We start from the raw sequence: 27,490 nt of genomic DNA on the forward strand, positions 1-27,490 counted from the left end.
GGCTCCTGCAGAGATCACATTAGCAAGGAAGGGGGATAATAACGAGTGTAGACAAAAAAATACTGCCCCACCTTATACAACCCCCCCTGAATTTCTCTTTTCTAAAACTTTAATAGGAGCGTGATGGTACTATAATCCTGTTATTTTTGGCATCTGCCTCATGTAAGATTTGACATTACTGCCACCAGAAACTTTCCCTCCTTGTTGTATATTCTGGGTCAGCAATGGACCATGCAGGCACAACCCAGTAGCAAACAACTGCTTTCCAATCAATCCACTAGGCTGCAGCTAAATTCTTAAGTAACATTTAACTGGAATCTAAACTGGAGTTGAATCCTAAATTCTGGTCTTCCAAACTAGAAACTGATGAACAAAGAGAAAGGAAAGATGCAATTCAGAAAATATTTTATTGAGTACAATACCATTTCATTGTAGGCTTTCGTCAAAGGTCTATTTTATAAAACACCACCAACCTGAGGTTGAATACAGCTTGGACAGGTGCACAAGGAGTGGGAGAGAAAGGGGCAGCATCTGCAAATTTTCATGCAAGCAGCATAATATGGGACATTTGCATCCAAACGGTACTTTGTCATAGTGCCCAAGTTTGCACCGTGTCACCAGAAAAAAAAATTAATGAATCTACATTTAAATTTTATAAAGGATTGTAACAATCTGTTACAAGTTCAAATTTACAGGGTGTTGCCACTGCACATTCAACAGCTAAACTCAAGATCATAAAATGAAAATTAGGAGCTCAGAATCAAAGTACCATAGTAAGCCTTGTGTGGAAACAGGATTAACTCTAACTCCAGAAATTGATGGCTAACGAGACATCATAACTACTGTAGACAAGGAGAGCTGTAAATTTTACCAACATACTAACATCTCACTTCCATTTTTAGCAGATGGAAGACTAGAAAAGTTCCTGGAATTGGGGTTAATCCCACAACACACAAGTCTAATCAAGACTTGGCATCATGGTTCTTGGAAGGAGATTAAATGAACAGTAGTCCATGAGCAATTTTCAGTTGCACGAAGCACCTGCTCAACTCATAGAAAACAGCCTTAGATGGGGTACAAGTGTGGTAATATTTATATGAATGAAGTTGCTGCTTATTGGAATGTAGACCAACTAATTTTTCTGGTGTAAGTATTCATTTTCAGTGATGGCAAAGCAGAAATGTGTTATAAAATGTAGCAACAGTCATAAGCAACCTTGAAAGCGTCACTATATTGCTTAAATTCTTCTCTCAACCCTCCTTCTTTATGAAGTATATATACATTCAGAGACTGTAGGAAGTTTTCAGGTTGACCATATTTCTGCAGCTAACTCTTGATTTTATGACCTGGTCCCCACAGAATCCTTAAAAATCTGCCATGAAACCTGCGCTGTACTGCCAAAGAATTTGAGGAGCACTTGTTATAACAGTAAATACAAAGGTAAGTATAGCAGTTAATATGTCATATTACACAGAGACTTCCATTGTCCTTTGGGTGTGCATGTCCCAAGATGTATAAGTACCATCACTTTATCAGGAAATAATTTTATGAAGCAGGATGGAACAATTTGCTAACTACAACAGTATTTTCAAATGAAAAAGAAATTATTAAACCACATTTTAAAGCAAGAAAAATGGAAATGTGAAGTTTAGCATATTCATTAGCAGTTAGAGGAGAAAGTCCAGAACAGTCCAGAAAGGCCAAACAATTCAAATAATTCTGAAGGGTTCTGTTGAAATGAATTTCTTATTTATTAAAAAGACAATGCATTCTCAAAAGAGCATCTTCTGCAGTGAAATAATTTAGTTTCTTCATATAGACACATCATACACAATGTTAACAACCATGAAAAACAATACAAAATGCTTTCAAATTTAACAAGTAGAAAAATATAACTAGTATATATGGCAATTGCGAGTCTAATACTGTACAGAAGTATTTATGGATTTTACAAATAAATTATAGCTTAAATGCCCTTTTTAAAGTTTCTAAATGTACACTGGAACATAGGTTCTGAAGCTTACCACTAACTTGCCACAAATGAGTGCCAGTCAAATGTTCTGCCCACAAGTTCAAAAAATTTCTTGTTGGGTTCATGGAAATATTCATGCAGTTTCTCGAGTAACCGCGTATCTACTTGTGGGTGTGCTCGTCCTTTTGACTCATGTAAACAACGCTCTCTACCACTGTCCCTTAGGCAGTAGAAGCCTTTAGTTTTATTGAAATAAAAGTTTGAAGCATTTATCTGTGGCGATAACTTCAAAAATCTCTCTACCTTCTCTATTTCTGGGAAGGGATCTTTGATTAATTTATCCCCATCTACAATGTGGATACGATCAAGAGGAAAATACTTCAGCCAGTTTTGCATGTGAATGTAGTATAAGCTTCTGTTTATTGCCTTGTAGTCCACATTGAGCTCACCATCTTTAATCAGGAATTGTTCAATGGATGGATACGGCTTGTGCTTCTGCATGTGATTATAGAACACTTGGGTGTAATCTGACAGTACTCTCTCACTTGGGTCTCTTAAAATAAGGAGTAGTCTCATTGATTGGTTCATGTTATAAACTCTTTCAGGCACTTTCGGTGATGTGAAATACGCTGGAGTTTTTTCCATGGTGATCTGATGGGGATAAGAGAATGGCATTTGATTAATATACCACTGCAATCCATTTCTGTAATGATCTTCCCAGTCAAAGAAGTGAACTTCACTTTCTGCTGCCGCAATATCTGGATGGAGACTCAACATCTCTAACAGAGCTCTTGTTCCACCTTTTCTCACTCCAATAATGATAGTCTGTGGCAGCTGCCGGCATGATCCATTAGAATGAATGTTTTCCTTGAAGTAATTTTTTTGAGATGTTTTCTTTAAAAGCTCTCTCTGAACAGACTGAGAAGAAGTCTCAGCCTTGGAATTTATAGCCGGTCTGGAAGGCACCATCTGAGGTTGAACAATAAGCAACACAGCTCCCAGCAGAAAAGCTGCCATGACAAAAGTTCTTAGTCTGGTTTCACTCAATCAGGTAATGGGGCATAGAGTGATTTCCACCAAGAACAACCTTTAAAAGTTGTTTTTGTTTTGCTGAGTGAACGCGTATTTCTCAAACAGAAACTTTGCTGAAAGAGGGAAAAGAAAAATAAAAGCACATTATTTTATACTCATACATATCACTACTAAAGCCACAGTGAAAGTATCTTTTGCTTTTCACAACTGAACAAACTTCTTCAGCTTTCCCAGCTCTAGGCTCATAGATCATTTGGTACAATTAAATTCTTTAAAAGACAGGCACATACAATAATGCCATGAGAAAATGACTTCCAGTCATCAGGAGACATGAACATTCTGAATCTTTCTCTTGCACCCAAGATTCATCTGGAGTATTACTTTTTATTATTTTTTTAAATCTGATTTCATTGGAGTTGAACCACAATCACAAGAGAATTAAGCGCTTTTTTTATCTGCAAGAATAGGTTTATCTTAGAAACAAAATATAAAAAGGAAAAGGTGTGGACTGGACCGAAAGAGCATTTCTAAAAGCTGAGGGTCTTGTAGAAAGTCTGGGAATTATAACCTCCTAAAGGACCATGTGACAGCAAAGAAGCAAAGCCTCCTGGGAAAAAGGCTCACGCAGTATAGATAGAGCTGCCCAACCGTGGGAAGGTAACGTTCTCCTAGGAAGAAGTTAGGAAGAGCTCTGGGTCCAGAGTAGTAGACCGAGGAAAAGTTGAATTTTTATGTTATTTTAAAGTGAAGTCAACATTTGCTTTGTGCTTAGGGTTTCTAAGGATAGAGACAGGTAGTATGCACTCTGGCCCTGCAAAAAGGTAAGATAATGAAACCATAGACTATAGTATGACTTCATCAACAAAATGCTAAAAAAGCTGTGGTTCCAGTCATGATACTCAGGAAAGAAAATACACAATGGATACTTCTGATGGTCATTTTAAGAGTTGCCCAGCAAGCTGCTGTGATGTAAACAACTAACTTCACACTTTATCAAAAGACTACTAAATACCACCACTGAACTCCATTTAAAGGTCAGGGTGTTTTTAATGCAATGTTTGAAGTGAAATCTTAATGGCCTCACACATAGCATAGCTGTTAGATTGTCATGTTACGAGCAGGCTGTGTACACAAGCTCCCTAAATTAAGACGCCTTCCAAAGACTTTATAACCTCAGTGGAGGGCTGGTGTAAGTATGATTTTGGTATTGTCTAACTCCGTTTAGAAGTGGAAGCCACGATGGCAGAGCACCTGACTGCTTTGCCTTAGTAGGCTACTGTAATTATGAATTTAAGCTTGGAACGGCATGTACTGTACTGGCTAACAAGGGCTGAAATATGAAATTACACACGAACAACCTGAGGAAACGCAAGGGCTAGGTTTTGGAAATTCTCCAGAGAATCTGAAAAGAAACTAATGACTTTTCTACAATAAGCTAAGTCCCAGTGCAACAAGAACTAATGATGTGTTTCTAAGTGATCTAGAAAGTTCTGTTTGATAGCTTTGCATTTATAGAGGTCATGACTCCAACCTGAATGAAGCAGGTCTGCTTCCTGATGGTTGCTACTGATTATTACTTTTATGCTTTCCCTTTTTCTAATCACTTTTAAAGGGCTACAAGGCAGTGATATTGTTAGGAAGCAGAAATCAAGGCTGGGAGGAGAGGGAAGCAAAGTGTCATGATAGAGGTGAAGTCAAAAGAGTGTGTGCTTCCCTGCATGCCTGCAGGCTTTGAGCTCATGGGCATGCCCTGTCTTGGGCAGAAAGTCATGCCCTGGGCTGTTCTGTGATGTCTGACGTGAGGCAACTTTGCAGAGGAATTTGTTGATCCTCCATTTTTGGTCACTGTTAAGTTTTATCTGGCTGAAAGAGCTCCATTTTGGCTGTCATTGTTAATCTTCTGCTCTCTTTTCCTGTCCTCACCATTCCTCTTAATCTTTCTGAGCTTAATCTACTTCAGTTTTAACAAGAAATAATCTTAATTATTAGCCCCACACTGAGGATGTTGGTGGGGGGACACTGGGTGACAGACAATTCAATATAGGTAAGTTCATGGTGGATGTCCCCACTGAGCTATGCTGCCGCCATATTCAGCAGCAATGTGAGCAAATGCTATGGCACCAGCCGGTTTGGATCAGTGACTGATGGGCTGCTCAGCACGTAAGAGCAAGAAAACATCAACTCTTGCTGAATTTTAAGGTCACAGATTAAAGGAATAGCCACTTACTTCAGTGTGTATTTTAAGAGTCACTAGCTCCATAAATAGTAAGCCTGAGTTGTTGTATTAACACCTTACTGGAAAAGCATAATAGGATTCCAGTGAGGAACAGGTTGAAATGTTGTTGAAAGGAGTTAAGTTAAAGCCTAATGGTAGGAACCCCTATTTCTTAGTAGTCAGATTAAAATATGCTATGCTAATAGCCAAGTTCTGCGATAGGCTGTCTGTCTCTGGAAAGATTAACTTTTAGCTGCTGGTCTCAGATATTAGTGACAACATACTGCTGGTATTTTTTTTTTTTTTTTAAATAAACTATATATACCAATTCATTGGGACTGTTAATTTTTAATTCATAGTTTGCATACTACTCAGTTGCCAACTTTTTTTATTCAAGCCTTCCTGCGGCTGAGTATAGCATGGGAATGTTTGGGGGAAATGAAAGACACAGCAAGGTGTCTCTTGACTGTAGCTCTACTCTTGTTTTGGCTGGCATTGCTCTTTGAAATCAGACTTGTGGGATATTACAGGTGTGGTACCAAGGGCCTCACCTCAGATAGCTTTTTGAGCCCCAGTGGAGCTCTGCCTCAGTGTCTTCCCAATCTTAACTCAAATACTTTTTGGGGGATAGCTTTTTCTAAATAAACAAAAGCAACTGTTTTCTGTTGCAACATGAGATCTCAAAATAACATGTGGGTATCTTCTGCTTCAGACATACAGAATTTCAGTGTTCCTCCCCAACTCTTTGTTCAGGTGCACATCAGGTGTTCTTACACTGCAGAACACTGCTACAGTATCTGTAGCATTTACTGTCTTTATGTACACCCAATGAACCATATCAGTAATAATGCCATTCAAAGTACCTATATGCTATTGTTGTTTTGCTTGCAAGCAATGAAGCTTTGTCTGCCTTTTCTTTCCATTCTCTTTTGTTTCTGTCAAACTGTATAGGTTTGATATCTGGATCAATTATTTTGTTGTGTTAGACTAATGCAACACAATGGACATGAGTGTGCCTCTAAATTCAGCACAAAACATATGTTGTGTGGGCAAAGTGGTGTCCAGGAATAAAACAGCATATAAATTGGTTGTCATTCAGCTTTCTTATGTCCTCTTCAACACTTTATGCAGATCTGCAGTTTGGTGGCTAGAATTACAGCAGTTTATATAAAATGATGCAAACATGTACTCCATAGCTTTAATTTGTCAGTCCGAAAAACTGTTTCAACAATAATAAGCATACACTGAAGAGTTTATAGCAGCCACTCTGCCAAATTACTCTTGCGCTTTAAGAATTCTCTTCACTGCCTCCACGAGTCATGCAGAGCATACATGACTTCACTCAATGACTTTGTATTCCAGATTAGTACAAAAATTTAACTGACAGTCATTACTATCATACTTGCTACAAGTAAATGAGCAAGTTGGTAAAAGAAACACAGTTTATGTTAAATGGTGCTTTGAAGATTATACCAAGACTTTTCAAAAAGTCTTATTGCTTTTGCTTAATCTTTTCTTCAGCTTTCTCCAATTAATTAGCGAAATGTGCCATACTGTTTATTCAACAATATTCAATGTGGACATTGCCAATCAAGTCAGCTTTCATGATTAAAACCTCTTCAAAAGTAATAGTAACTTGGAAATAAATGGAAGTTTTTCTCAGTAAATGCAGTATGAGGGGCACAGCTGCCATATTTCATTGACTTTTAAGCATATTACAGTGTTCTTTGAAACATATGTCACTATTTTATGACTATCTCTTAACACATTGCCAAGGTATTTTAATGCCTTGGTATGTTTATCCTCGTTCAATGGCATGGCCTAAACTACCTAGATGATATATCATTTTTAGTTTAATTAACATTAACAAAATAAAGTAGTTTTTGAGTGGACTGATAACTTCATTTTTGATGGGGGTGGGATGGGGCTGGATTTATCTCTGAACTTTTGTAAGAGCCTTCGAGTTAGCTGCCGAAGCAGGTAGGAGGGAACATAAGGAGTGTCTGTAGGGCAGTCAGTAAGCGTCAGGTAGAGTCTGCTGGCAAATCTGACAGGGGGATACTTCACAAAAAAGCCCACAGCAACACACTGAGAGGTTTAGCAGAGCTTATGGGACACAGTTACTACCAGGACAGTGACTAGGAGAAGGAAGACTACATCCTTTCCATGAACATGCAGGTGACTTCACCTTCATTAAAGAGAAGCTGTGTTTTTATGGTTCTCTAGGGACTGAGGATGAACAGGTTAAGTTTCAGATGTCCTCACTTTCTCTCCTTGCAGAACTGAAGCCCTTCACTGGAGAGATCTTTGCCCAGGCATCTAAAAAAGCACAGTCTGGCCTGAATAAGACCATAGATCAGTTGCTAAAGTTTGTCTCTAGAGGGAGATTAGAGCTGAAAATCTGAGGGAGACATTCTGTTCTTATAAAGTATATTTAGTTTTGCAGATATGATAGAACTTCAGGACAGTTTGTGGACTGTATTTTCCTTTGCGCATATTTGGACTCTCAATACTGCAAAATATAAGACTAACATTGCTGGTTAAAACTAGCTGTGCAGTACAACCCACACATCTGCTATGCTGGCTTCTTATATTAGAAAAAAAAATCCATAACTGAGCTAACCAGCTCTACAAACAACTTTCTAAACTGATGAAAAGTCAGTGATCTGAACATTTGTATTCAGTGATGTGTTTAAAAAACTGAACTAGGTCAATGGTAGCGTACTTGAAATTCTTCAAGAACTCATTGATATGAACAGTATACATTCCTATCCTCTAAGACTAGATGGTGTCTGCCATAGGATATATTCCTTAGTTCTTTATATGAGCTCTTTCAAGTGACACTTTGTATCCAGTTAGCATAAAACTCTCTAGTACAGCTATCACTTAAAGCTCAGTCAGAAGCAGGAAAGGGAGCAAATTTTGTTAAAAAATGTAATCTAGTTCATGAAACATTTTTTTCCTTGGAAATGTATTCTGCATTTTGCTATTTTTAACTATTAAACAGTCTCACAATGCCCTCTTCATGAAGATATGCTTCCCACACTTCCCCCCCCACTGTTTTTTTAATCACATTTTAACAAAAGTTTTAAACAACACGTGCCAATGAAATGCTCGAATTCTAGTTTCCAGTAATTAACTACAAGTAATTGCCTACTTTAGTGAGTGCTACAGAGACAAGTGTATTAAATTAAATAGAACTATATAGTACTGAAGCCATGGATCTCTAGGGGCATAAACTATTGATCACCTCATGATATATAAAAAAAAGCCATCTGTGCATTAAGAGGGGAGGTGAAAAGATAAGTAACTGTATGAACCTGTATTACAGTGCCTAAATGATATTGTCTAGGTACATTTCCCAAATTGTATTAAAAAATGCTGCACAGCCAGTAGAGATTAAACCATGGCTTTCACTTTTATAGTCAGCATGTTAAGAAATCTAATCATAATTTCAGTGCTGTTAAGATGATATATTGTCTCTCAGCTCTAAGACTTCAGAAATATACTTTAAAAAGTCTGTAAATTTTGGTTAGGGGTACTTAACAAGCTGAGAAAGGCTGACTTGGTAGGAAGTATTTTTGGCTGAAATCTGCTGTATTTTTGCACCTGCTGTGATAAATACAGTTTATACAAATTAGCTAGGTCACCAGTTTATGACTTCTAAAGGAGGAGTTCCGCTCCAGTGTGAGCAATAAAGTAGCAAATTTATAATAGACTGTAGTTATATATAACATGCACTCTTTTTCTTAAGGTCAGAAGGGACCATTGCAATCTTTCATGCCAAGAGATCATAAAAATTTTTAGAAGAGAGAATACCCTAGATTTCAGAGAACCTCACGCAGGTAAAAAAAAAATGGGACATTACAGCAGAATAAAAATAAACTTGAAAAGCTCAGGATGCACAGAAATTTGTGTTAGAATGCTAATATGGAATCTCCCTACCACCTTCTAGCATTTTTTTAATACCCATCAGGACTCAATTTTTTTCATAAAAGAAAAAGGGTACACTGTACACTGCCTTATCTATCCCCCTGTAAACCCAAATGTTCAATTCAAAATCCAGAAATTACTCCCCACCCCACTTCCCAAGTGAAATGGGTCACATTCTAATTAGGAAGCAGAAATCTATTGCACAGTTAATAGAGTTGCTTCCTAATTCATCAAAGCTGTCCCCGAGAAAACAACCTGTGTGAAAGGATGGCTCTGTCCTGTCTTGCTCCCTCTCTGTACAAAGGCTCACCTTAACTGGACGTATTGAAAAAGGGAACACAGCAGATTAAGCAATCCCATTCTCGTTTCCTCTGCCAAGCATTTTCTTACCACTCTCTGTAGCTGTGGGCCCCGTTTCAAATACCAGTAAGACATTTAAAACAACAATAAAAACAAAAAACCCCAAACCTCCAAATAATCTTTTAGTTTATATTCCAAGCTGATTTCTGTGTCTTCTACTCTCCTGCCTTCAGAATAATACTGGAGCAGAATCTGTACTGGTGAGGTCATCACTGTATTAGACTTAGCTAAACCAATCCATTTACTAAGTGAAGCACTACATGGTGACCTGGAGGGAACCCTCATGCTCTGGAGTGAGAAGCAAGATGACCCATCACGATCTTCCATTTTGGATTGCCCAGCATATTTTCAGTTTTCTTTTTCTAATTATCAAAACTTTTCATGGAAATCCATCAGCTTTGACATATTTTTAGGCTCTGATAGCTTCTAGGCTCTGGGTGGCGTTTCTAGAGGAGAGAAGGGAAAGATCCCATGCTAGTCAGACTAATAAAAACATTTCTGGTTTCCTCTCATGAAAGGCAGAAGAGTTATATGTATCTATACATGCATGTATTGTGTATTGGAAAACTGTTTTCCACCCACTCTGTTTTTCTGTAATGTCTGTGGAAGCATATGGCTAATTCAGAATAACCAAGGCAGTATCCTGACGAGGGGACACAGACTGGAAACTGGCAATGCTGGGGTCGGAATTTGCTCTGTCAAATCAGTGCCTCTCCACTGCAGCAGCCGGCTTTGCTTCAGATGCATAATCTTGCTGCTGACCTACCGGAGGCATTTGTTTGTCTATGTAATATCAAAAACCTCTGCATTTTCCAAAAAGGAAAAAAACCCAGGGTGGGTACTGAAAGGGTAGATGTGCAAGAGATAGCTAAAGCTGATGTCAGTAACTGCGCTCTTACGGATAGGTGCTCATTTCTGAATAATGTGGGAAATGCACTTGTTCGAGAGTGCAAGAAATGCTGGCAGATGTAAATTGTAATAGTTAATATTTATATATATATATTTACATATTAAGTTTGACAGCCAGACAATATATGGGCATACACCGAATTGAACCTGTTCGACTAAAAGTTCCACTTGCCATATATACTGCAGAGGCTCTCAGTGGGAGTGGGCAATGAATGGGTCTCTCGTGCCAGAAGGATGATCCCTGCAGACACTCCATCCCCATGCCATTCAAGCCCAATATTCATAGGACTTCCCAGATTTTTTTTTTCCTCCCCAGTATCCAGAGAGAAACAGTCTCGGAACAGGGAAAGCCCTCAACCTACTGCACTAACAGAGAGAGGAAGGAGAGTCGTATACTTTAATTCCCAGTCAACTGAGGTGATTGAATTGCCTGTACTTAGCTGGGTGCCCTTTTCTGATCTTTTGAATGGCTGGAAGACAAGACCAAACCAGAACTTTTCCAGCTGGGGACTGCCATCCCTCCCTCCCGCCATCCTTTTGCCCCCAAAAGATTTTAACCTCTTACACCCTTATCCCTGGAAAGCACCCCGAGAACTGCAGTAACCAAGCCTTCCCTGTACTATTCTAGGGAGCCAGTCCTTCAAAACAGAAGTGAGCTCGAGTTAAGGCTTTGTGCTCTCCTGCCAGCCCCCAAGGACCACTTTGCGCTCCAGCCCTACACAGCTTGCCAGGTTCCAGTTCAGCACGCTGCATCCAGGCGGCTCCAGCACTCAGCGTGGGAATGGATCAAAGATGCTCAGAGGAGCTTTTGCAAGTTGTTCTGCTGTCAGGTAGGAGCCCTGCACTCTGCCACCCCGCCTCCTCACCCCTGCCATTCTGCCGTTACATGTCCTTGTCATACAGCCACAAGGGAAACAAGGAGGTAAAGAAATAAAGCGCCCCGGGGCCAGATCTGGACAGAGCTACAATCCAGGTGCTGCCGACCACTTTTTTTTTCCTTTCCTTTCCTTTCCTTTCTTTTCTTTCCTCCCCGCGACAGCGATGCCTCCCGGAGCCCGACTCGGTGAGTACGGAGGGTGTGGGGTAGCTGCCGCGCGTCCCTCCCCGGGGCTGGGGATGACCGGTTTTGCACGGTGGGTCAGACACGCTCCTCAGTCCCGGAGCGGCGCGGTGCGGCGCTCGCGTCCCGCGGCCGCGGGGATCCCACCTGCCGGGAGCAGGTGCCGGGCGGAGGCGCAGGGTGGCAGCGCCTGTACACCCCCGGGGGGCGGCAGACCCGCTCCGCGATCGCCCCGACGCCGGCACCCGCTTCCACCCCAAACTTCCCGCGCTCCCGCGGGCAGCACCCGCCGCTTCCCCGCCGTCCTCCGAGGCACCCCCGCACCGCGCCCGCGCATCACTCACCGCCCGGGCGCGGAGCCGTGGGGCAGCGCCCGCCCCGCTGTTCCATGGGCGCCCGCGGCGGAGCCGGGGGAAGCGCGCCCGGCGGCGGCGTGCGGGGAAGCGAGGGAGGGAGCCGGGAAGCGAGCGAGGTAGCGAGCGAGGTAGCGCCCGCTGCCGCCCGCCTCGCCCGCCTGGAAGCGGCGCAGCCGGCGCCCGGCGCCAGCCTGTTTGTACGGCCCCGCCCCGCCCCGCGCCGCGTCACGGCGAGGCCCCGCCCCGCCCCGCCCCCCCCGCAGCGGCCGGCGTCCTGCTGGGCTGAGGGCAGCGGCGGGGCGCGGCGGTGGGGCGCGGGCAGCGCCTCGCGGAGGCAGGCGGCACCTCGGGGGTGCGTGTGTGCGTGCACGTGTACACACACACTCACACGTACCTACAAAAATAGCGATTGACACAAGTAACACCACAGGCCTGGGGAAATAAATCGCTATCTACAGAAAACGGCTCCCCCCTCCGTTGGTTGCCTCCTTCCTGTACCTACAAAAACAACACCCGTGCGAGGTCGCACGAATAAGAGACTTGTATTTACTTCTTCTTGTTTATGTTTTCTGGACTTTACAAGGTGGCTTTGAGTTTTTTTTTTCTTTTTTTCCCCTGAAATGCTTTTTGTTCAGCCAGAATTTATAGCAGGACGGATGTCTAGAATGACAGAAACGCTGCTCCCTAAGAGCAGTGGGAAAACGGCTTTCTGGGGATTTATTTTAAGTCATAGGGTTAATTTATTGAAATAGCTCTGTATTTGCCAAGAACTGATCTATGGTTTTTTCAAGATAAAATGCATTAAAACCAGCATTAGCATATTGCATCTTCATCCATTATTTCAACAGCCAAACTCTCTTGAAATTTGCTGGGAGTAAAAAGCACACCCAAAAAACTAAAAAAAAAAAAAAAAAAAAGCGGCTGGTGGGGTTTCTCGGTTTCTCGGTTGATTTGGATCAGTTTAGCTCCACTCCTGTCTGGGGGGTTTCATGCAGTCTGACAGATCTGAAAGAGGTGGGGTATTCCTAAAGAAGGTGGATTAGCACTGTTTGTACACAGGGTTTAGTACCGTTTGCCTGAAGGGGTAACTTGCTGATCATAGGTCAGCACTCCGGTGACTGGGGTTGGGTGGCAGCCAGGAACCTCTCTGCAGCTGACGGTCAGTTTAAGACTTCCTGAATTCTTTCTTAGGTTTTCCGTTCCAAACGTTTACTTCTTTTATGTACTTTTACTTCTGTAGCTTTGCATGCAAAGAATAGTTGCTTGTTCATCAGCTTGCTTTGAGAACTGCTGTTCTCCAGTGGTACGTGATTATATTGATTTAGGGTTTGATGTTTAAATTTCCATCCACGTTGGTGGAGCTGTTTGCACAAGCATTGCAGGACCAGCTTCTCACTGTACATGTACACCAGCCAGGTTTTTTCCATCCTTCTACTAGAAACTGTTGCTGCGGCTGCTGTGTGGGAACTGGGAGGTTGGCATGAGCTGGACCTAAGCATCTGAGAGTGGTCTCTTTAAACAAGCAGTGGATGAGAAAGGCTTAAATCAACTCTCCAACCTTTGACAGGATGCTGGTTAATATTCCAGCTGAAAGTGGACTAATGAGAGGTTTTCAGGATACTGTGACCATTGGCTGTGACTTACTCACTGTTCATTCACTCCTCGAGTGCTAGTCTGGGGGAATGTCAGGTCACGCTTACTTCCTGCACCAAAAACCAGCTTAGTGCACTAATGCTATGCAAACGTTCTCAGGATGTACATTTTCTTAAATCCTTTCCCTTCAGCCTTGGCCTGCCGTGGTATTATAACAGGAGCCGCAGCAATCAAGTAGGGAACTCTGTTTTGGAATCATGACTTCTATTGAGGGATGCTGAACAAAGATGCTATGTTTATTTAAGTATCACCAGCAATTTCACGTGGATTACAGGAAGTAGGGGTGTGTGGGCAGTTACTTTGTTTACAACCATTTGTCTGCCTCCAGCCTTGAATAGGCATACTTTTGTATGGCTAAATTAATTAGTAAATTAAATATGTAAGAGAAAATCTGAGGAATGAAAAGCACTCAATTATGTTTTAAAAGCAGTATCTCTAAATAGAATCTTGTCAAAGGTTTTCAAGAAACAAATGCAACTACTTAAGGAAAAATAGGATGGTATAACTATGAATGTCTTTTATTTTATGTTTTTGCATATTTAGTATTTAAGATGTTTCCTGTATTTTAAGTTTACTAAATCATTTCAGTGTAATTTCTTTAGCACAGACATATGCGAATACTTTAATTTTTTAGGATAAAAAGAGAACATTTCACAATTGTGTTTACTAAAAAAATAACAATAATACTGTCTTTTCACTTGTATTTTAATACCTTCCCATATGTTTTATTATAAACCTGAGAGTCTAGTAGAGAAATACTTTCATTCGAGATTAGCCTTACTGTTTAACCCTGCTATTTATGCCATGACAGTGGGTTTTAGTTTTCTTGCAAACAGGTTAAAACTGAAAAGCTTAGATGTTGTTCAACTGCTACAGACCAACACAATTCAGTCATAAGGGATCACTATTTCTTCCATGTGATCTCTAGATCAGATACCGTAATACCCATTTCATGTTTAATACCCAGTCTTGATATAAAAGAATCAAAAGATGAAAAATTCACCATTTCTTTAGGTAGTTTGTTCCAATCATGAACCATCTTTGGTGTCAAAATAATAACAGAAGGTGTCTGTGCACCTTTTAATCTGAAGGTATCTAACTGTAGCTCCAAGCCATTGCTTTATATTATCACCTTCCCAGGTAGATTAAAGATATGTTTTGCCCAAAAACATACTTTCTTATTCTAATTAAGTCACTTCTCAGTATTCTTTTTTTTGGATAAGCTAAACAAAGTGATCTCTTGTAGTGTCTCAGTGAAAGGCATTTTCTCTAGGCTCAAGGAAGTTTAGATTTAATTATTCTTCTTCACTTTTCACAAATTTTCATCAGTGAATGCAATACTAATGCTTAACATTCACAATGGAAACATTTTCACAATGCTTTGATAATGAATCCCAATAGCCAGTAAGGTTTCAAGATCTATCGGTTATTCAGTTCTTAAGATCTTTCAAGTACATTTCATTGACATGTAATCCTTACTTTTTAAATTCAAATGTTCTGAGCTACTAAATCTGATGCCTTATGAAAGTCTAGGTCTGTTCTGCCTGCATACTTCTTTTTATCAAGCAAATTTGTAATTTCCTCAAAGCAGATTTGTTTGACATGATGGTGGTAGTGTCTTTTCAACTGTGGGAAAACTATTAAGAGAGAGTGACACTAACTGTACACATGCTATATTTTTATTCGGTTAATTGAGTAATGACTAATTTAGAAAAAGGAAATGAGAATTCTTAAAGCCAAAAGAATGAGAAAGGAAATTAAAATCATCAATGCAACGTTGCCAATATTCATTTACACTTCCCTCATTAGTCTGAAAAGGAGGATGTGAAAAATGGGATGTCTGATTTTACCAAAATTCCAGCATATCCTAGATGACTGGTGTGTGTCATACACTGAAGAGAGGGGTGTTCTGCCCATACAGTAAATGATATGGGAGCCTGCTCGGAGGAGACAATTCTGCCAGAGGAGATGCCAACTCATTCAGACCCAGGGTCAGATAATTTGGGGACAGGGCTGGGAACGGGGCCCGTGTTGGAGACAGGAAGGCAGCAGGCTGCCCTGAGCAGAGGTGGGATGCCTGCACGGTGGGGAGGGAGGAGGTGGTGACTCACTGGAGGCAATGCGGCTCCCAGGAGGGACCACAGCACAGCACGGATAGCGCTGGAGGTGGGCTTTGCTGCTGGCTCGGCTCTGGAGCCAGCTGAAGCTGTTTCCAGCACAGCCTGGAGAGCATTGGTTTCACGCTGCCATAAGCATCAAGGAGGGGACTCTTTCAAACTACTTTCAAACCCTGTGCCACCACTCCACTGTTTCTCACAGTAGCTGTTTTGGAAATGCAGAGGTGGAAGATAGCTGAAAAAGCAAAGACATGAAAATTACTTAATTGAGGAAATACTTAGAGCTTTCTCTGTATGGTCTATGCTGGAGCTGCCTGTTACACAACAAAGTTTACATTTGTCAGGTTGAAGTAATGCAGTTATGACTTAAGCAATTCAAGACAATTCAGGCTCACAGATTTCTAGATTTGTCACTAGGAAATACTCAAGGGAAAGCAGGGAGGAAGTAGTGTTGTAATCCAGTCAGCTAAGGGAATTCAGGAGCTGAGTTATAAAAGACATTGAAATAGGTATATATTATAATGTTATTTTAAATTCAGGAAATAATAGGTATGTTACTTCAGGTCTAATGTGTAAAGAAGACAGGTGTGATTCGGGGCTAGAATGTAAAGACTTGAGAAATGCACCATTTTGATGTGAAAAGCAAAGGAAGTGAAAGGGAAGTACAGAAAGATGTATGTGGCTGGGAGTGTGAGGCTATAAGCTGACCTTTGCTCAGGTGAAATACATTTAAAGTTTTCCCCTTTCCTACACACTGTGTTTTTCCTTTATCCCCAAAGCAATTATGAGGTGTTCAGGTTGGATATGACAGCATGGCCACCAGGCAATGTGCCTCTTGATAGAAATAACAAGTTAATATAAATCCAGGGAGCCATCCTTTCACCCTGTAAGCAGTTTGCTCCCACACTTGCAGAGTAAGGCAGTGCTGCTTGTTGGGCCTGATATCATTGTTGACAGCTGTGGCTTAACAGAAGCGGTCCAAAATGAACTCTCGGGTGGTGAAACCTTGTAGAGTACAAGATACATGAGCTGTCAGATTTGAAAGAAAGGCCTGGGATTTTTCAGTCCACAGGTGGAGTTAGATTAGTGTTGGCAGAAGAGACTGCGTGTCTCTGGTCTGGGAAAGGTTCTTCTCTGGAAGGGAAGGCTTTCTGGGCTGCCCAGAGAAGAGCTGTCCCTGAGGTGGAAGACAGCAGCTTGGTTGTCCATGGTAGAAGGTACAGCTGAAATAGGGAAACAAACTGTGGGAATGAGACAGTAATTCCCAATGGGTAACAGATTTGAACAAATATACAAAAGGCTAAATTGTAAACCTTTTGAAAGTTGAGCTTGCTTCTGTCAAGCGTCCAGTGCTGCTGCTAACAAGCTCTACTATCAAACTTCTCAGAAGCAACAATGGTGCATTTCGTAATGGCAATATTGAGGAGATGTAATATTATGGTCCAGGCTGGAAGCCACCTTTACCTCTCTATGGTCCAGCATTTTTAAATTAAATTAACATCTTAGATTAAGTAATAAAATGCAGGGAAAACAAACAAAATGTAGCAGATGGAAAGGAACTGTGTGAGAGGGACCAGACTGGTGTAGGAACAATACTGAAGGAGGTGCAAGGAAAAATCTAAAAAGCCCAATCTCATAAAAATATTTTCATGGAAGATTTATCTACAGTGAATAAGTGAGGGCTTGCTGTATAGGTGAGCTTATGAAAGCTTGGTGGAAGTGAGGCATGCAGGAGGGAACCTTACAGTGAAAAGGGAGGATGAATGATAATTAAGTGATAATATTGAACTTTTCCAGAGAAATAAATAAAGGATTAATCTGAAGATTCCTCACAGCCCCGCCTCATAGCACAGTTTAGATTTTTATTTAAAATTATCTCTGTGAAGCATGCAGTAATGCCATGGCCTTCTAATACGTTTTCTTTAGGCAAACATTCTTAGGTTGGGTCTTTAAGCTCCAGGAGTTGAGCACTGAGGAACAGTGAGGTGTATATATATATATATTATACTGCTGTAAGTAAGAGGCCTGTCAAAATCCTATAGTTCAGTATAAACATTTAAGACTTTTCCTTTCCCTAACTGAAGTGCTGTTTGTAATAAGAAACAGAGATTATTACTTCATGATGCAAGACGCAGGATGATGGCTTTTACCTGATCTGAAGAATGTTGGGTTTAACAAACTAAAGGAAAAAAAAGATTAGTAGTAAATTGACAATGGATGAGATCCAAGTTCCAGAAGATGTGTCAGGCTCCTTATAGCTTTGCAAGTAATTAAGCCTTTTCCTTTGAGAATGTAGAGTACCCCTTTCAGGTAAGGTATTGATATGTAAAGGGAAGGGGATAGGTACAAAGTGGTAATTGGTGCAGTGTAATCTTCCTGAACAGCTGTGTGGGTGACAAGAGCTCTGGGCAAGAGGCAGAGGTGAGTCCAGAGTAGTTGCTGCTGCACAGGTTTTCCCACCCTTCTGTTCAGGGTGACATCCTAAGGCTAGCAGAGCCTTGCAAGGACAGCAGAGCTTGCAGGTGCTGAAAAGGCAGGTCTGTCTTTCCCCATCCCCACCTTCCTGCTGCCGGACTCGTTCATTGGGCAGTTGAGTTTGCTAAAGCAGCAGAAAACCACCGCTGCCACCAGCAAAAAGAATCGTTTCCTGTTGGGTTCATGTGAGCTGCCTCACCGAGACTTTGCCCCAGCACAAGAGGGTGTGGCCGAGAGCTGGTGAGAAAAGGTTAGGATCCCTGTTTTCAGTGGTACCTAGCCACTTGAAATGGGAGGAAAAAAAGTTAATTGCTATTATATCCCTTGGAAGTTGCTTGCAGCACACAGACCCTTTCACTCAGGGTAGGTGGGAGCAGCCCGTGCATCTGAGCCTTGCTGTACAGTTTCAAATCCAGAAAAAAACCTGAAGATGGTGAAAGGAGGCAGGGTAAACGACTGACTGGAGTCGCCTTCCCATTCAAGCATTATAATGCTTCCAGACTTGTAATTTCAGACATCTCCCAATGTCAAAAAGCCTCTTGTGCTATTTAGGTTTATTGTATGTTCAGCCTGAGAGCTAGAAGATTTTTTTTTCTACTCACAGCCACATACAAATGTAAGGAAATAGCCAGAAGGTCTCCATAAGACAAGTTAATTCTTTGCTCAGTCTTCTGGCTACTCTAAATTAGGAATGCCTGGCGTCAGATTATTTTAAGAGAAAGATATTCATGCTCTTCAGAATGACAGTTTCCATCTCAGTTTTTAGAGGGCATCACTGTGATTGAGAGTACTGTTCTGCATTTGTTCTCTCCCGCTTTGTTTTCCTGTACCTGCCACCTGATGGAATATATTATACTAGATTTTTTTGTGTGCATGTATCATTATTGCTTTCTTTAGAAGCAAATCCCTGTCATGCCAATGCTACGTGGTCTGTGAGAACTTAATAGTAATAGGCAAGAACTAATCTGTGTACTCTAATTGAAGTGTACTCCACTGACTTTCTTGCTTAGGTGAAGGAAAGAATTTCTGTTGAATTTATACTCTGCAACTCAAATACAAACCTGCGTGAGGTAATAAATACAGACATGTTTCTTCTAGTACTGCAGTATATTGTTGAGGGCTAGACTTTACCCAGCCTTTCGTGTGTGACATGGGCAGGGGATAGAGAATGGAAATGTGTGCTGTACACAGCACACTCCTAGACAGTGCCTGATAGCATTGCAGTGAGAGGCACTTTACTCCCAGTTGAATTGTCTGGGATGTCTGCTGGCTTTAAAGGGATTAAAAGTAGGTAAGGCCATGGCCCACTTTCCTTTCACACAATCAGCAGGAGGTGAAACATACTGTGTGTTTTCAGAAGCACTGGGGAGTGATGGGACACTTTCAAGCCGTCCTTCCCCTAGACAGTGTGATGTGTTTACCTGCTCAGGGCCAAGACTGGGACCCAGTGCGTGGTCATCTGTCCCCTGGGTTTACACTACAGGAAAAAATTCTTTTGATTGTGGAGTCTGTGCTTATTTCAAATAGAACATGACATCACTAAATAGACTGGAAGCCTAAAACAAGCTGTGATTGCTCTTAGTGCTAAAAGAGGTTTAAGGTGTTTGCGATAACTACAGTAGGGGTACGGTTACCTTAGATGAAAAGAACATGCCCAGGCACACAGATGCTTTGTAGTCTTTATTAGACACAGTGTTCAAGGTTGAATGCTTTCACCTACCAGATGATATCCAGCATAACTGTGTTCCTTTAAGGAAGGAACACTTGCTCTTAAAAGACTGTTTTTTTCCTGTGATGGCCTCTAACCCTTAAGGCTCAACTCTGCCACTCTGATTCAAAGCATTACCTAAGTTTGCAAGTGATTCCATGGAAATCAACTGACCTTGCAGAGGAAGGTACATTTAACAGAGAAAAAGAAAGCTTGATCCAGGCTTTCATTAAATACCACCCATGTGTAACATGGGCTGGTCTGTGTTTGTTGCATGTAACTAGCTGCCACTAACATCATTAGGATTTTCAGGCACAGACCAACTGGGTTATGAAACCTGAGTTCCAGATATAGAGTGAAGTCCAAGGAAATTAGATGACCCATGTTGCAGACAGAATACAAGTTCAGTGTAAATATTTATTGCTCAAAATTATCGTTGTAAGAGTAATAAAATGAAGCCATATTTGTAGGCTTCACAGTGATATATTTTTATGAGCTTAGAGCTGCTGTTGTATAAATTCAATGGAGAAGCCGTTTGGACTTGTTTCAAATTTCTTTAGCTACAGGGAAAGAACATTTATTCCCTATTTCACTTGTTAGAAAGAATGAAAAGCAAATCTTTTATCTGTTTACTAGAAAATACAGCTTTAATGAAACTCATTACCTTTCTCAGTCTGACTGTTTGAGTTGTATAGAGATGGAATCAGGTTGCCTAGACATTGAGGGACAGGATTGACATCAGTTCTCTATGGGCCTTTTAAGAATGTACGGATGAAAACTCGTTAGATAGATTCAGCTGAAATACTTACCCAAATCATATAGTCAAGTCAGAGTATTTCAACTGAGAATGGATTTTGCTGGTGATTGAAGAAAATAAATTTATTTGTGAAATCCTGCCTAGACCTTCCTGGTTTCTGGGCTTGATTTTTTTCCCCAGTTACTCAGCATCCTGGGGGCTGGCTGCATTTGTGGGGTCCATAGATCATCCTGGCTCCCTGGTTGCAAGAGTGTCCATTAACCAGGAATCCAGCCCTCAGAATTGTTAAATGCTGAACTGTAGTTGGTAGAAACCCCATTTTGAAATACCAAAATCATCAGAAAAATGGAGTGACCCTTATCTGCCTACCCATGGAGCTGTATGTCTTTCACAGGGCTATGAAAGGCAGCTATACTGGACTGGGTGAAAGAAGTTTTATCATATCCTTAGGACTAGCATCATGGCAGAGTACCTTTATGGAGTGGGAGAAGAACCCTAACCCACTGCTGTAACACTTGATCATTCTGGCCTAATTCAGGTCTTGATCTGATTCCCATTGGGACTGATTTCATTGCGGTTTGGGTTGTTACAGGTGGTAGTGCCCTTGGGGTGCACACTGGCTGTATAAGGAAGCCGTGTTCCTGGGTTCCTCATTGGAGATGTCCCTATGTTTCTGGAGAAGCGGTATCGTATGAGCTGGTTCAATTCTTTCAATGACAGAAAAGAATGCTGATCCCCACTTCATCCTTAAAGAGAAAATGTAACATGTTTGGATTTCCTTTTAATGGAAATTACAAATTTAAAGTAGTGTCTTATTGATTAAAAAGAAAAACTGTAAAAAAAAAAGGCATTCAGTACAAGAATAACCTGCAGCTTTTCATGAAAACTCTTTTCCTCCCCTGCAGTTGTTGTCCTTGCTTCTCTGGTGGGGATATGTCTCAATTTGATGATCGGTAGAGAAAAAGAGAGAAAATGTATTTTAATTCAAGGATTTGAGTGGTTTTTTGGACAAAAGGTTTTTTGAAGGAAAAATTGATTGTTTTGTCTCTCCCTCTATCTTTTCTTCCTCCCAACTTCTCTCCCTCAATGAAAGAGGGGTAAGATATATTGCATTTATTATAAGATAGGCTTCTCAAATAGCTGTATGTATGTGAAGAGTAACTAGTTTGCTCCAAGGCAGTGTTTCATAAAAACTGGCAGGTTTAAAATACAGCCCCCTTTTTAGGCTCTTGTGTCTCTGTGTAAACACCTTGTAACCTCTCCTTCCATCCACTGTTTCTCCATTACAGGTAAGATAGCAGCATCTCAATTCACCTAGTTCAGGAAAACAGGTGACCAGTGGCACGGACTCATCATGAGCCTGCCTTAGCAGCTACCAGCAGTGAAACGTATCTATGGCTGACTAATATAAACTTTTATATCTCTCAACACAATTACAGATCTACAGTTTGAAAAACTCTGTGTTAGAATAATTGTTTCATCTGCCTTTTTACTCCAGTTTTGCAGTCCAAAGAAACTAATTTTGTCCTTATATGGCAGCAGAGCCATAGTAAAGGAATGGTGACAAATGAGGTAAATATACCCAAATGTTGTGAATTGCTGCTACTGCTACTATTACCTCTGAAGAGGAGGGGCTGAGTTTCAGAGCTGTGGAATGAGCAGGAGGTAGTACAGCTCAGAGGTGCTGGAAGGAGACAGCTCAAGAAGAGTGTGGGCATCAGGGATGCTGAGGGACCAATCCTTTCAGCAGAGATCTGCTTGAGTTATCCAAATCTTACTACTATTGAGAGTACAAGCTTCTACCTCCTTGTAACTCATCCTCCTAATCACAAAATGGGTTGGTGAAAGGGACTATAAAATAAAGAGAATTACAATTTTATTTACCAATCATCTTTTTACAAATACCTTATTTTTTAGGGCATCATCATTAACATGAATTCCTATCTAGATCATAGGATAGTTCAGATTGGGAGGAATGGCCTGTCGGAAAAGGACCTGGGGGTGTTGGTCAACAGCCAGCTGAACATGAGCCAGCAGTGTGCCCAGGCGGCCAAGAAGGCCAATGGCATCCTGGCCTGTATCAGAAATAGTGTGGCCAGCAGGAGTAGGGAAGTGATCGTGCCCCTGTACTCGGCACTGGTGAGGCCGCACCTCGAATACTGTGTTCAGTTTTGGGCCCCTCACTACAAGAAGGACATTGAGCTGTTAGAGCGTGTCCAGAGAAGGGCAACGAGGCTGGTGAGGGGTCTGGAGAACAAGTCTTCTGAGGAGCGGCTGAGGGAACTGGGGTTGTTTAGCCTGGAGAAAAGGAGGCTGAGGGGAGACCTCATCGCTCTCTACAACTCCCTGAAAGGAGGTTGCAGCGAGGTGGGTGTCGGTCTCTTCTCCCAAGTAACAAGCGATAGGACAAGAGGAAATGGCCTCAAGTTGCAGCAGGGGAGGTTTAGATTGGACATGAGGAAAAATGTCTTTACTGAAAGAGTGGTTAAACATTGGAACAGGCTGCCCAGGGAAGTGGTTGAGTCCCCATCCCTGGAAGTATTTAAGAGACGTGTAGATGAGGCGCTTAGGGACATGGTTTAGTGGGCATGGTGGTGTTGGGTTGACGGTTGGACTCGATGATCTTAGAGGTCTTTTCCAACCTTAATGATTCTATGATTCTAGGAATCTCAGGTCATCTAGTCCAGCCTGCTCAAACTCAGAGCATGGTCATGTTCTTCCAACTAATTCTTGCATGTTTAGTATTTGCATACAATTTCCAGCTAGTGCAGTCAGTGCAAATCTCTTGGGCAGACTGTGCTGTGTCTACCTTAACTTATTTGGCATTCTATCACCTCCTTCTTTTCTGCGATTTCCTCTCCATTGAATTTTTTTCAGGTGTAGTTAGTTCTCATGGCTTCACATATTGCTAGCCTTTATTATAAAATCCTCCTTTCCTATCTTCCTTTATTATAGGAAACATTTCTGTCATGTTAGTCTGCCATGTTTCTTTCTTAAAACAGTGTTTAGACATTTTTCAGCAGAAAAGTCTTTTATGCTTAGAATGTTCATTATTAGGACTGGTAAATCTTTACCCACAGAGCTAAAACCTACTTCCATTTTCCACTCAGAAAGTCTGAGGTTTTCTAAAAAATAGATCTAATTACTTATTTCTGATTTCTAATAAGAATATATTCTAGCATTTATATTTTCTATGTTGGTGTTTCTGTCCATGTGTACTGGTATGTACTAGAGTATATTTCATTACTAAAATGTGCCTGGCTAATATATATATAAATAATTGTACATATAAATATTTAGATTTTATGTAAGTATCCACACAGTGAATAATACGACTAGAAAGACATGGTCTTTTGAATTAAAAAGATTAAATCTCATTTGTTTAAAAAGTTGTCATAAAAGAATTCTTCCTGTTTGTGACCATCAGCTCACACAGTCTTTGTTCTAAATCAAATTAAGAGAAAAGTAAGCAAAAATGAACTGGAGTTAATTAAAGTGTATTTTTAAGCAGTGTCACTATAAAAAGCTATTAAAAAACCCCTCCATTAATGAGGTGCAGTTTGATTAGAAAGTCACTTTAAACCCCTTGCCTGTTTTCAGTTCTCTGGGAGAACAGCAGAAAGAATTGTTCAGTTTCATTGTGTAGAACTCATTAATAAAAGAGTGCTAATGCACATTGGCTACCCTGGTAAGCTGTGTCTTATATAAGTCTGATTCAACTAGACAAATGGCCTGTTTTTAAAAGGAGATGGAAACATTTGCAGTAAACCTCTGGGCTGTCAGATGTGCAGAGGGGATATAGCTACTACAGAAAAAATGTTTATTCAAATTCTTCAGACACAGAAGGTCAAACAAGCCTAGTTAAAAGTTGAGAAAAGAAAATCAGCATTTGGGACTAAATCCTTGTCTCAGTGCATAGGCTAAATACCCCACCTGTCCTCTTGGGATCTCAGTGGTCTCTGGGCAGCACTGCTCAGTCACTCCTGGAGTGGATCAGAAGTAAGCTGATGACTACATACCTGCTGTGCAGAAAAGGTTGATCTGTTTGCTCAGAACTGTACCTTTTCTATTTCTAGTGGAATTCAGCTCCTTCTAATAGAAATAAGCTCCTTTGTTATGAAATACACACAGGAGAGGAACAGCACCAGAGGAGATTCAGTATTTTTGTTGGAGGGGTGGAAAGACTCCCAGTACACTTCTTTCAACACTGTTACTAATCATAGAGGAAGAAACCAATTTTATGCATTAGTGATATCTGTAGACTTGAAAAGGTGCAAATATCCTGCAAATATCATCAGTCATTTACTCAAGCAATTGCTTTACAAAATTTTTTTTCAACTTGGCTATTGTCGTGGTTTAACCCCAGTTGGCAACTAAGCACCACACAGCCACTCGCTTACCCTTTCCCCCTGCCCCAGTGGGATTGGGGAGAGAATCGTAAGAGCAAAAGTAAGAAAACTCGTAGGCTGAGATAAGAACAGTTTAAGGCTTGAAATAATATAATAATAATAATTAAAAAATTGTAATGGAAAGTAAAACAACAAGAGAGAGAGAGAAAAAACAAACAAACAAACAAACAAAACAGGGAAAGAAAAAAAAAATTGATGCAACCTCTCACTACCTGCCTACTGATGCTCAGCAGATACCCTGAGCAGCAATCGCTGTCCCCTGGCCAACTCCCCCCAGCTTACATACTGAGCATGATGTCATATGGTGTGGAATATCCCTTTGGCCAGTTTGGGTCAGCTGTCTTGGCTATACTCCCTCCCAGCTTCTTGTGCATCTCTTCGCTGGCAGAGTATGGGAAGCTGAAAAGTCCTTGACTCAGTATAAACACTGCTTAGCAACAACTAAAACATCGGTGTGTTATCACATTATTCTCATGCTAAATCCAAAACACAGCACTATGCCAGCCACTAGGAAGAAAATTAACTCTATCCCAGCCAAAACCAGGACAGCTCTTAGTCTAGCATAATGGAACAACAACCTACAGCCCAGTTCTGGTCTCTTTTGCCCATATAGTTGATTGACTGCAATGGAATTATTTCTAACTTGCTCCACCAAGCCAAGATTTTCAAGTGCAGAGTTAAGAAACATAGTTTTCTTTCTAATTTGTCATAGAATCACAGAGAATGCTTGAGGTTCAGAGGGACCTCTGGAGGTCATCTGGTCCACCTCCCCTGCTCAAGCAGGGCCACCTCCAGTCAATTGCCCAGGACCATGTCCAGACAGCTTTTGAGTATCTCCAAGGATGGAGACACCACAACCTCTCTGGGCAATCTGTACCAGTGCTCGGTCACCCTCACAGTGAAAAAATGTTTCCTGATGTTCAGAGGGAACCTCCTGTGTTTCAGTTTGTGCCCGTTGTCTCTGTCCTATCACTGGGCACCACTGAAAAGAACGTGGCTCCATCTTCTTTGCACCCTCCCTTCAGGTATTTATATACCTTGATAAAATCCCCCTGAGCCTTCCCTTCTCCAGGCTGAACAGTCCCAGCTCTCTCAGCCTTTCCTTATAGGAGAGATGTTCCAGTCCCTTCATCATCTTAGTAGTCCCTCTCTGGACTCTCTTCAGTCTGTCCATGTCTCTCTTGTACTGGGGAGCCCAGAACTGGACACGGCACTCCAGGTGTGGCCTTACCAGTGCGGAGTAGAGGAGAAGGATCACCTCCCTCGACCTGCTGGCAATACTTTGACCTGCTGGCACCCCATAATGGGTGCCTTGTAAGCACTTCCTTGCTTACTTGTGGGAAGAGGCATAGAAAAATGCTGTTTTCAGTCTTTTTGTGATCAATTTATGCTCTACATCTACTGTCTCCCTCATGCAGACATGTTCCTTGCATTTCAGTTTCAGGTTTTGTTGAGTCATCCCACATCTAAGGAAAAGCAGCAGAAGCATTTTTCTGTTTGTCATGTTTCCACTCCCTAGAATCATTCTAAAGCAGCTGGGAAAGAGGGACCTTACAGACTGGCTAAGAGAAGTCTCACCTAAACTTAAGTATTTAAATGTCGAGTACCTAGTATAAGCCAGTAATAGTCAATGCAAAATAGACACTCCTGTAGGAGAGGTCCCTTCTTTCTGCACCATAGGCATGCAGCTGTAGAGAGGAATTGCCCTTTGGCTGTAGAAGGAACATACAGAAGGAGTCTATAGTACTGTCTTACTCTGCCTAACCTTCAGGAATTATGCTCAGATAAACTGGATCCTAACAGAAGACGTTACTTTTGTTCCTCTCTTAAGATTCTCTATGCTGGACAAGTCGAACTGATTGCATACCAGAGGATGGAGAGTGCTCCACCCACTTGTGGCTGTAGGTAGGCCACCCAAAAGAATTCAAAGTGGGTTTTACCTGTACCCAAAATCATCTTCTCAGCTGCTTGCAAGGTGCAGGCAGTACAGCTTTGGGCATGCAACACAAGAGGAAAAGGGGTAGTTCAGCTCTTAAGCTTTCCTCTACTGGGCAAGTTTAGCTGATTGCATACAAGAGGATGGAGAGTGCCCAAAGCAGGATAAAATGAATCTGAATCATAATTCAATGATCTGATTTTTTATCTGTACCTCCTTAGTTAGAATCAAGGAATCACGATGTCAGGCTAACACTTAAATTTGTATTTCTGAACTGATATGATTCATCAGTGAAGAAATATAGGTCCTTCTTTTTCAGCTGACTGTGTTTGACTTAGAGCTCTCCAGCCCTATTTCCCCAGTTTCTGCAGATTACCTTGAATACCAGTGAAAAAGCTTGCTGTGACTTCTGCTGGTAGCTGTACGAATGTGTGCTACTGTTGTGTGAATATGAATTTGACCAAAAGGCATGTGTCATTCCTTGTGGCTTTTTAGGAATGCAGCATGAAAATGCAAGTATGTGAAGAGTTGCAATAGACAGTGCAATTTACTCTACTGAGAGGAGATGCCACAAAATGTTATGAAATCCTCCTAACCT

General features: G+C 41.3%; 1 protein-coding gene across 1 annotated transcript; it reads right to left on the reverse strand.

The window, feature by feature from the left end:
- Positions 1-1,727: 1,727 nt before the first annotated feature.
- Positions 1,728-11,951, reverse strand: HS3ST1 (heparan sulfate-glucosamine 3-sulfotransferase 1). The gene is made up of 2 exons (XM_076335952.1): positions 11,826-11,951; positions 1,728-3,117 (listed from the first exon to the last, which is right to left on the reverse strand). The coding sequence occupies exon 2, from the start codon at positions 2,987-2,989 to the stop codon at positions 2,027-2,029; it is 963 nt and encodes a 320-aa protein (XP_076192067.1). The 5' UTR covers positions 2,990-3,117; positions 11,826-11,951; the 3' UTR covers positions 1,728-2,026.
- Between the last annotated feature and the right edge of the window lie 15,539 nt (positions 11,952-27,490).

The sequence above is a fragment of the Aptenodytes patagonicus genome, chromosome 4 (genome assembly GCF_965638725.1).
Source record: "Aptenodytes patagonicus chromosome 4, bAptPat1.pri.cur, whole genome shotgun sequence".
NCBI lineage: Eukaryota > Metazoa > Chordata > Aves > Sphenisciformes > Spheniscidae > Aptenodytes > Aptenodytes patagonicus.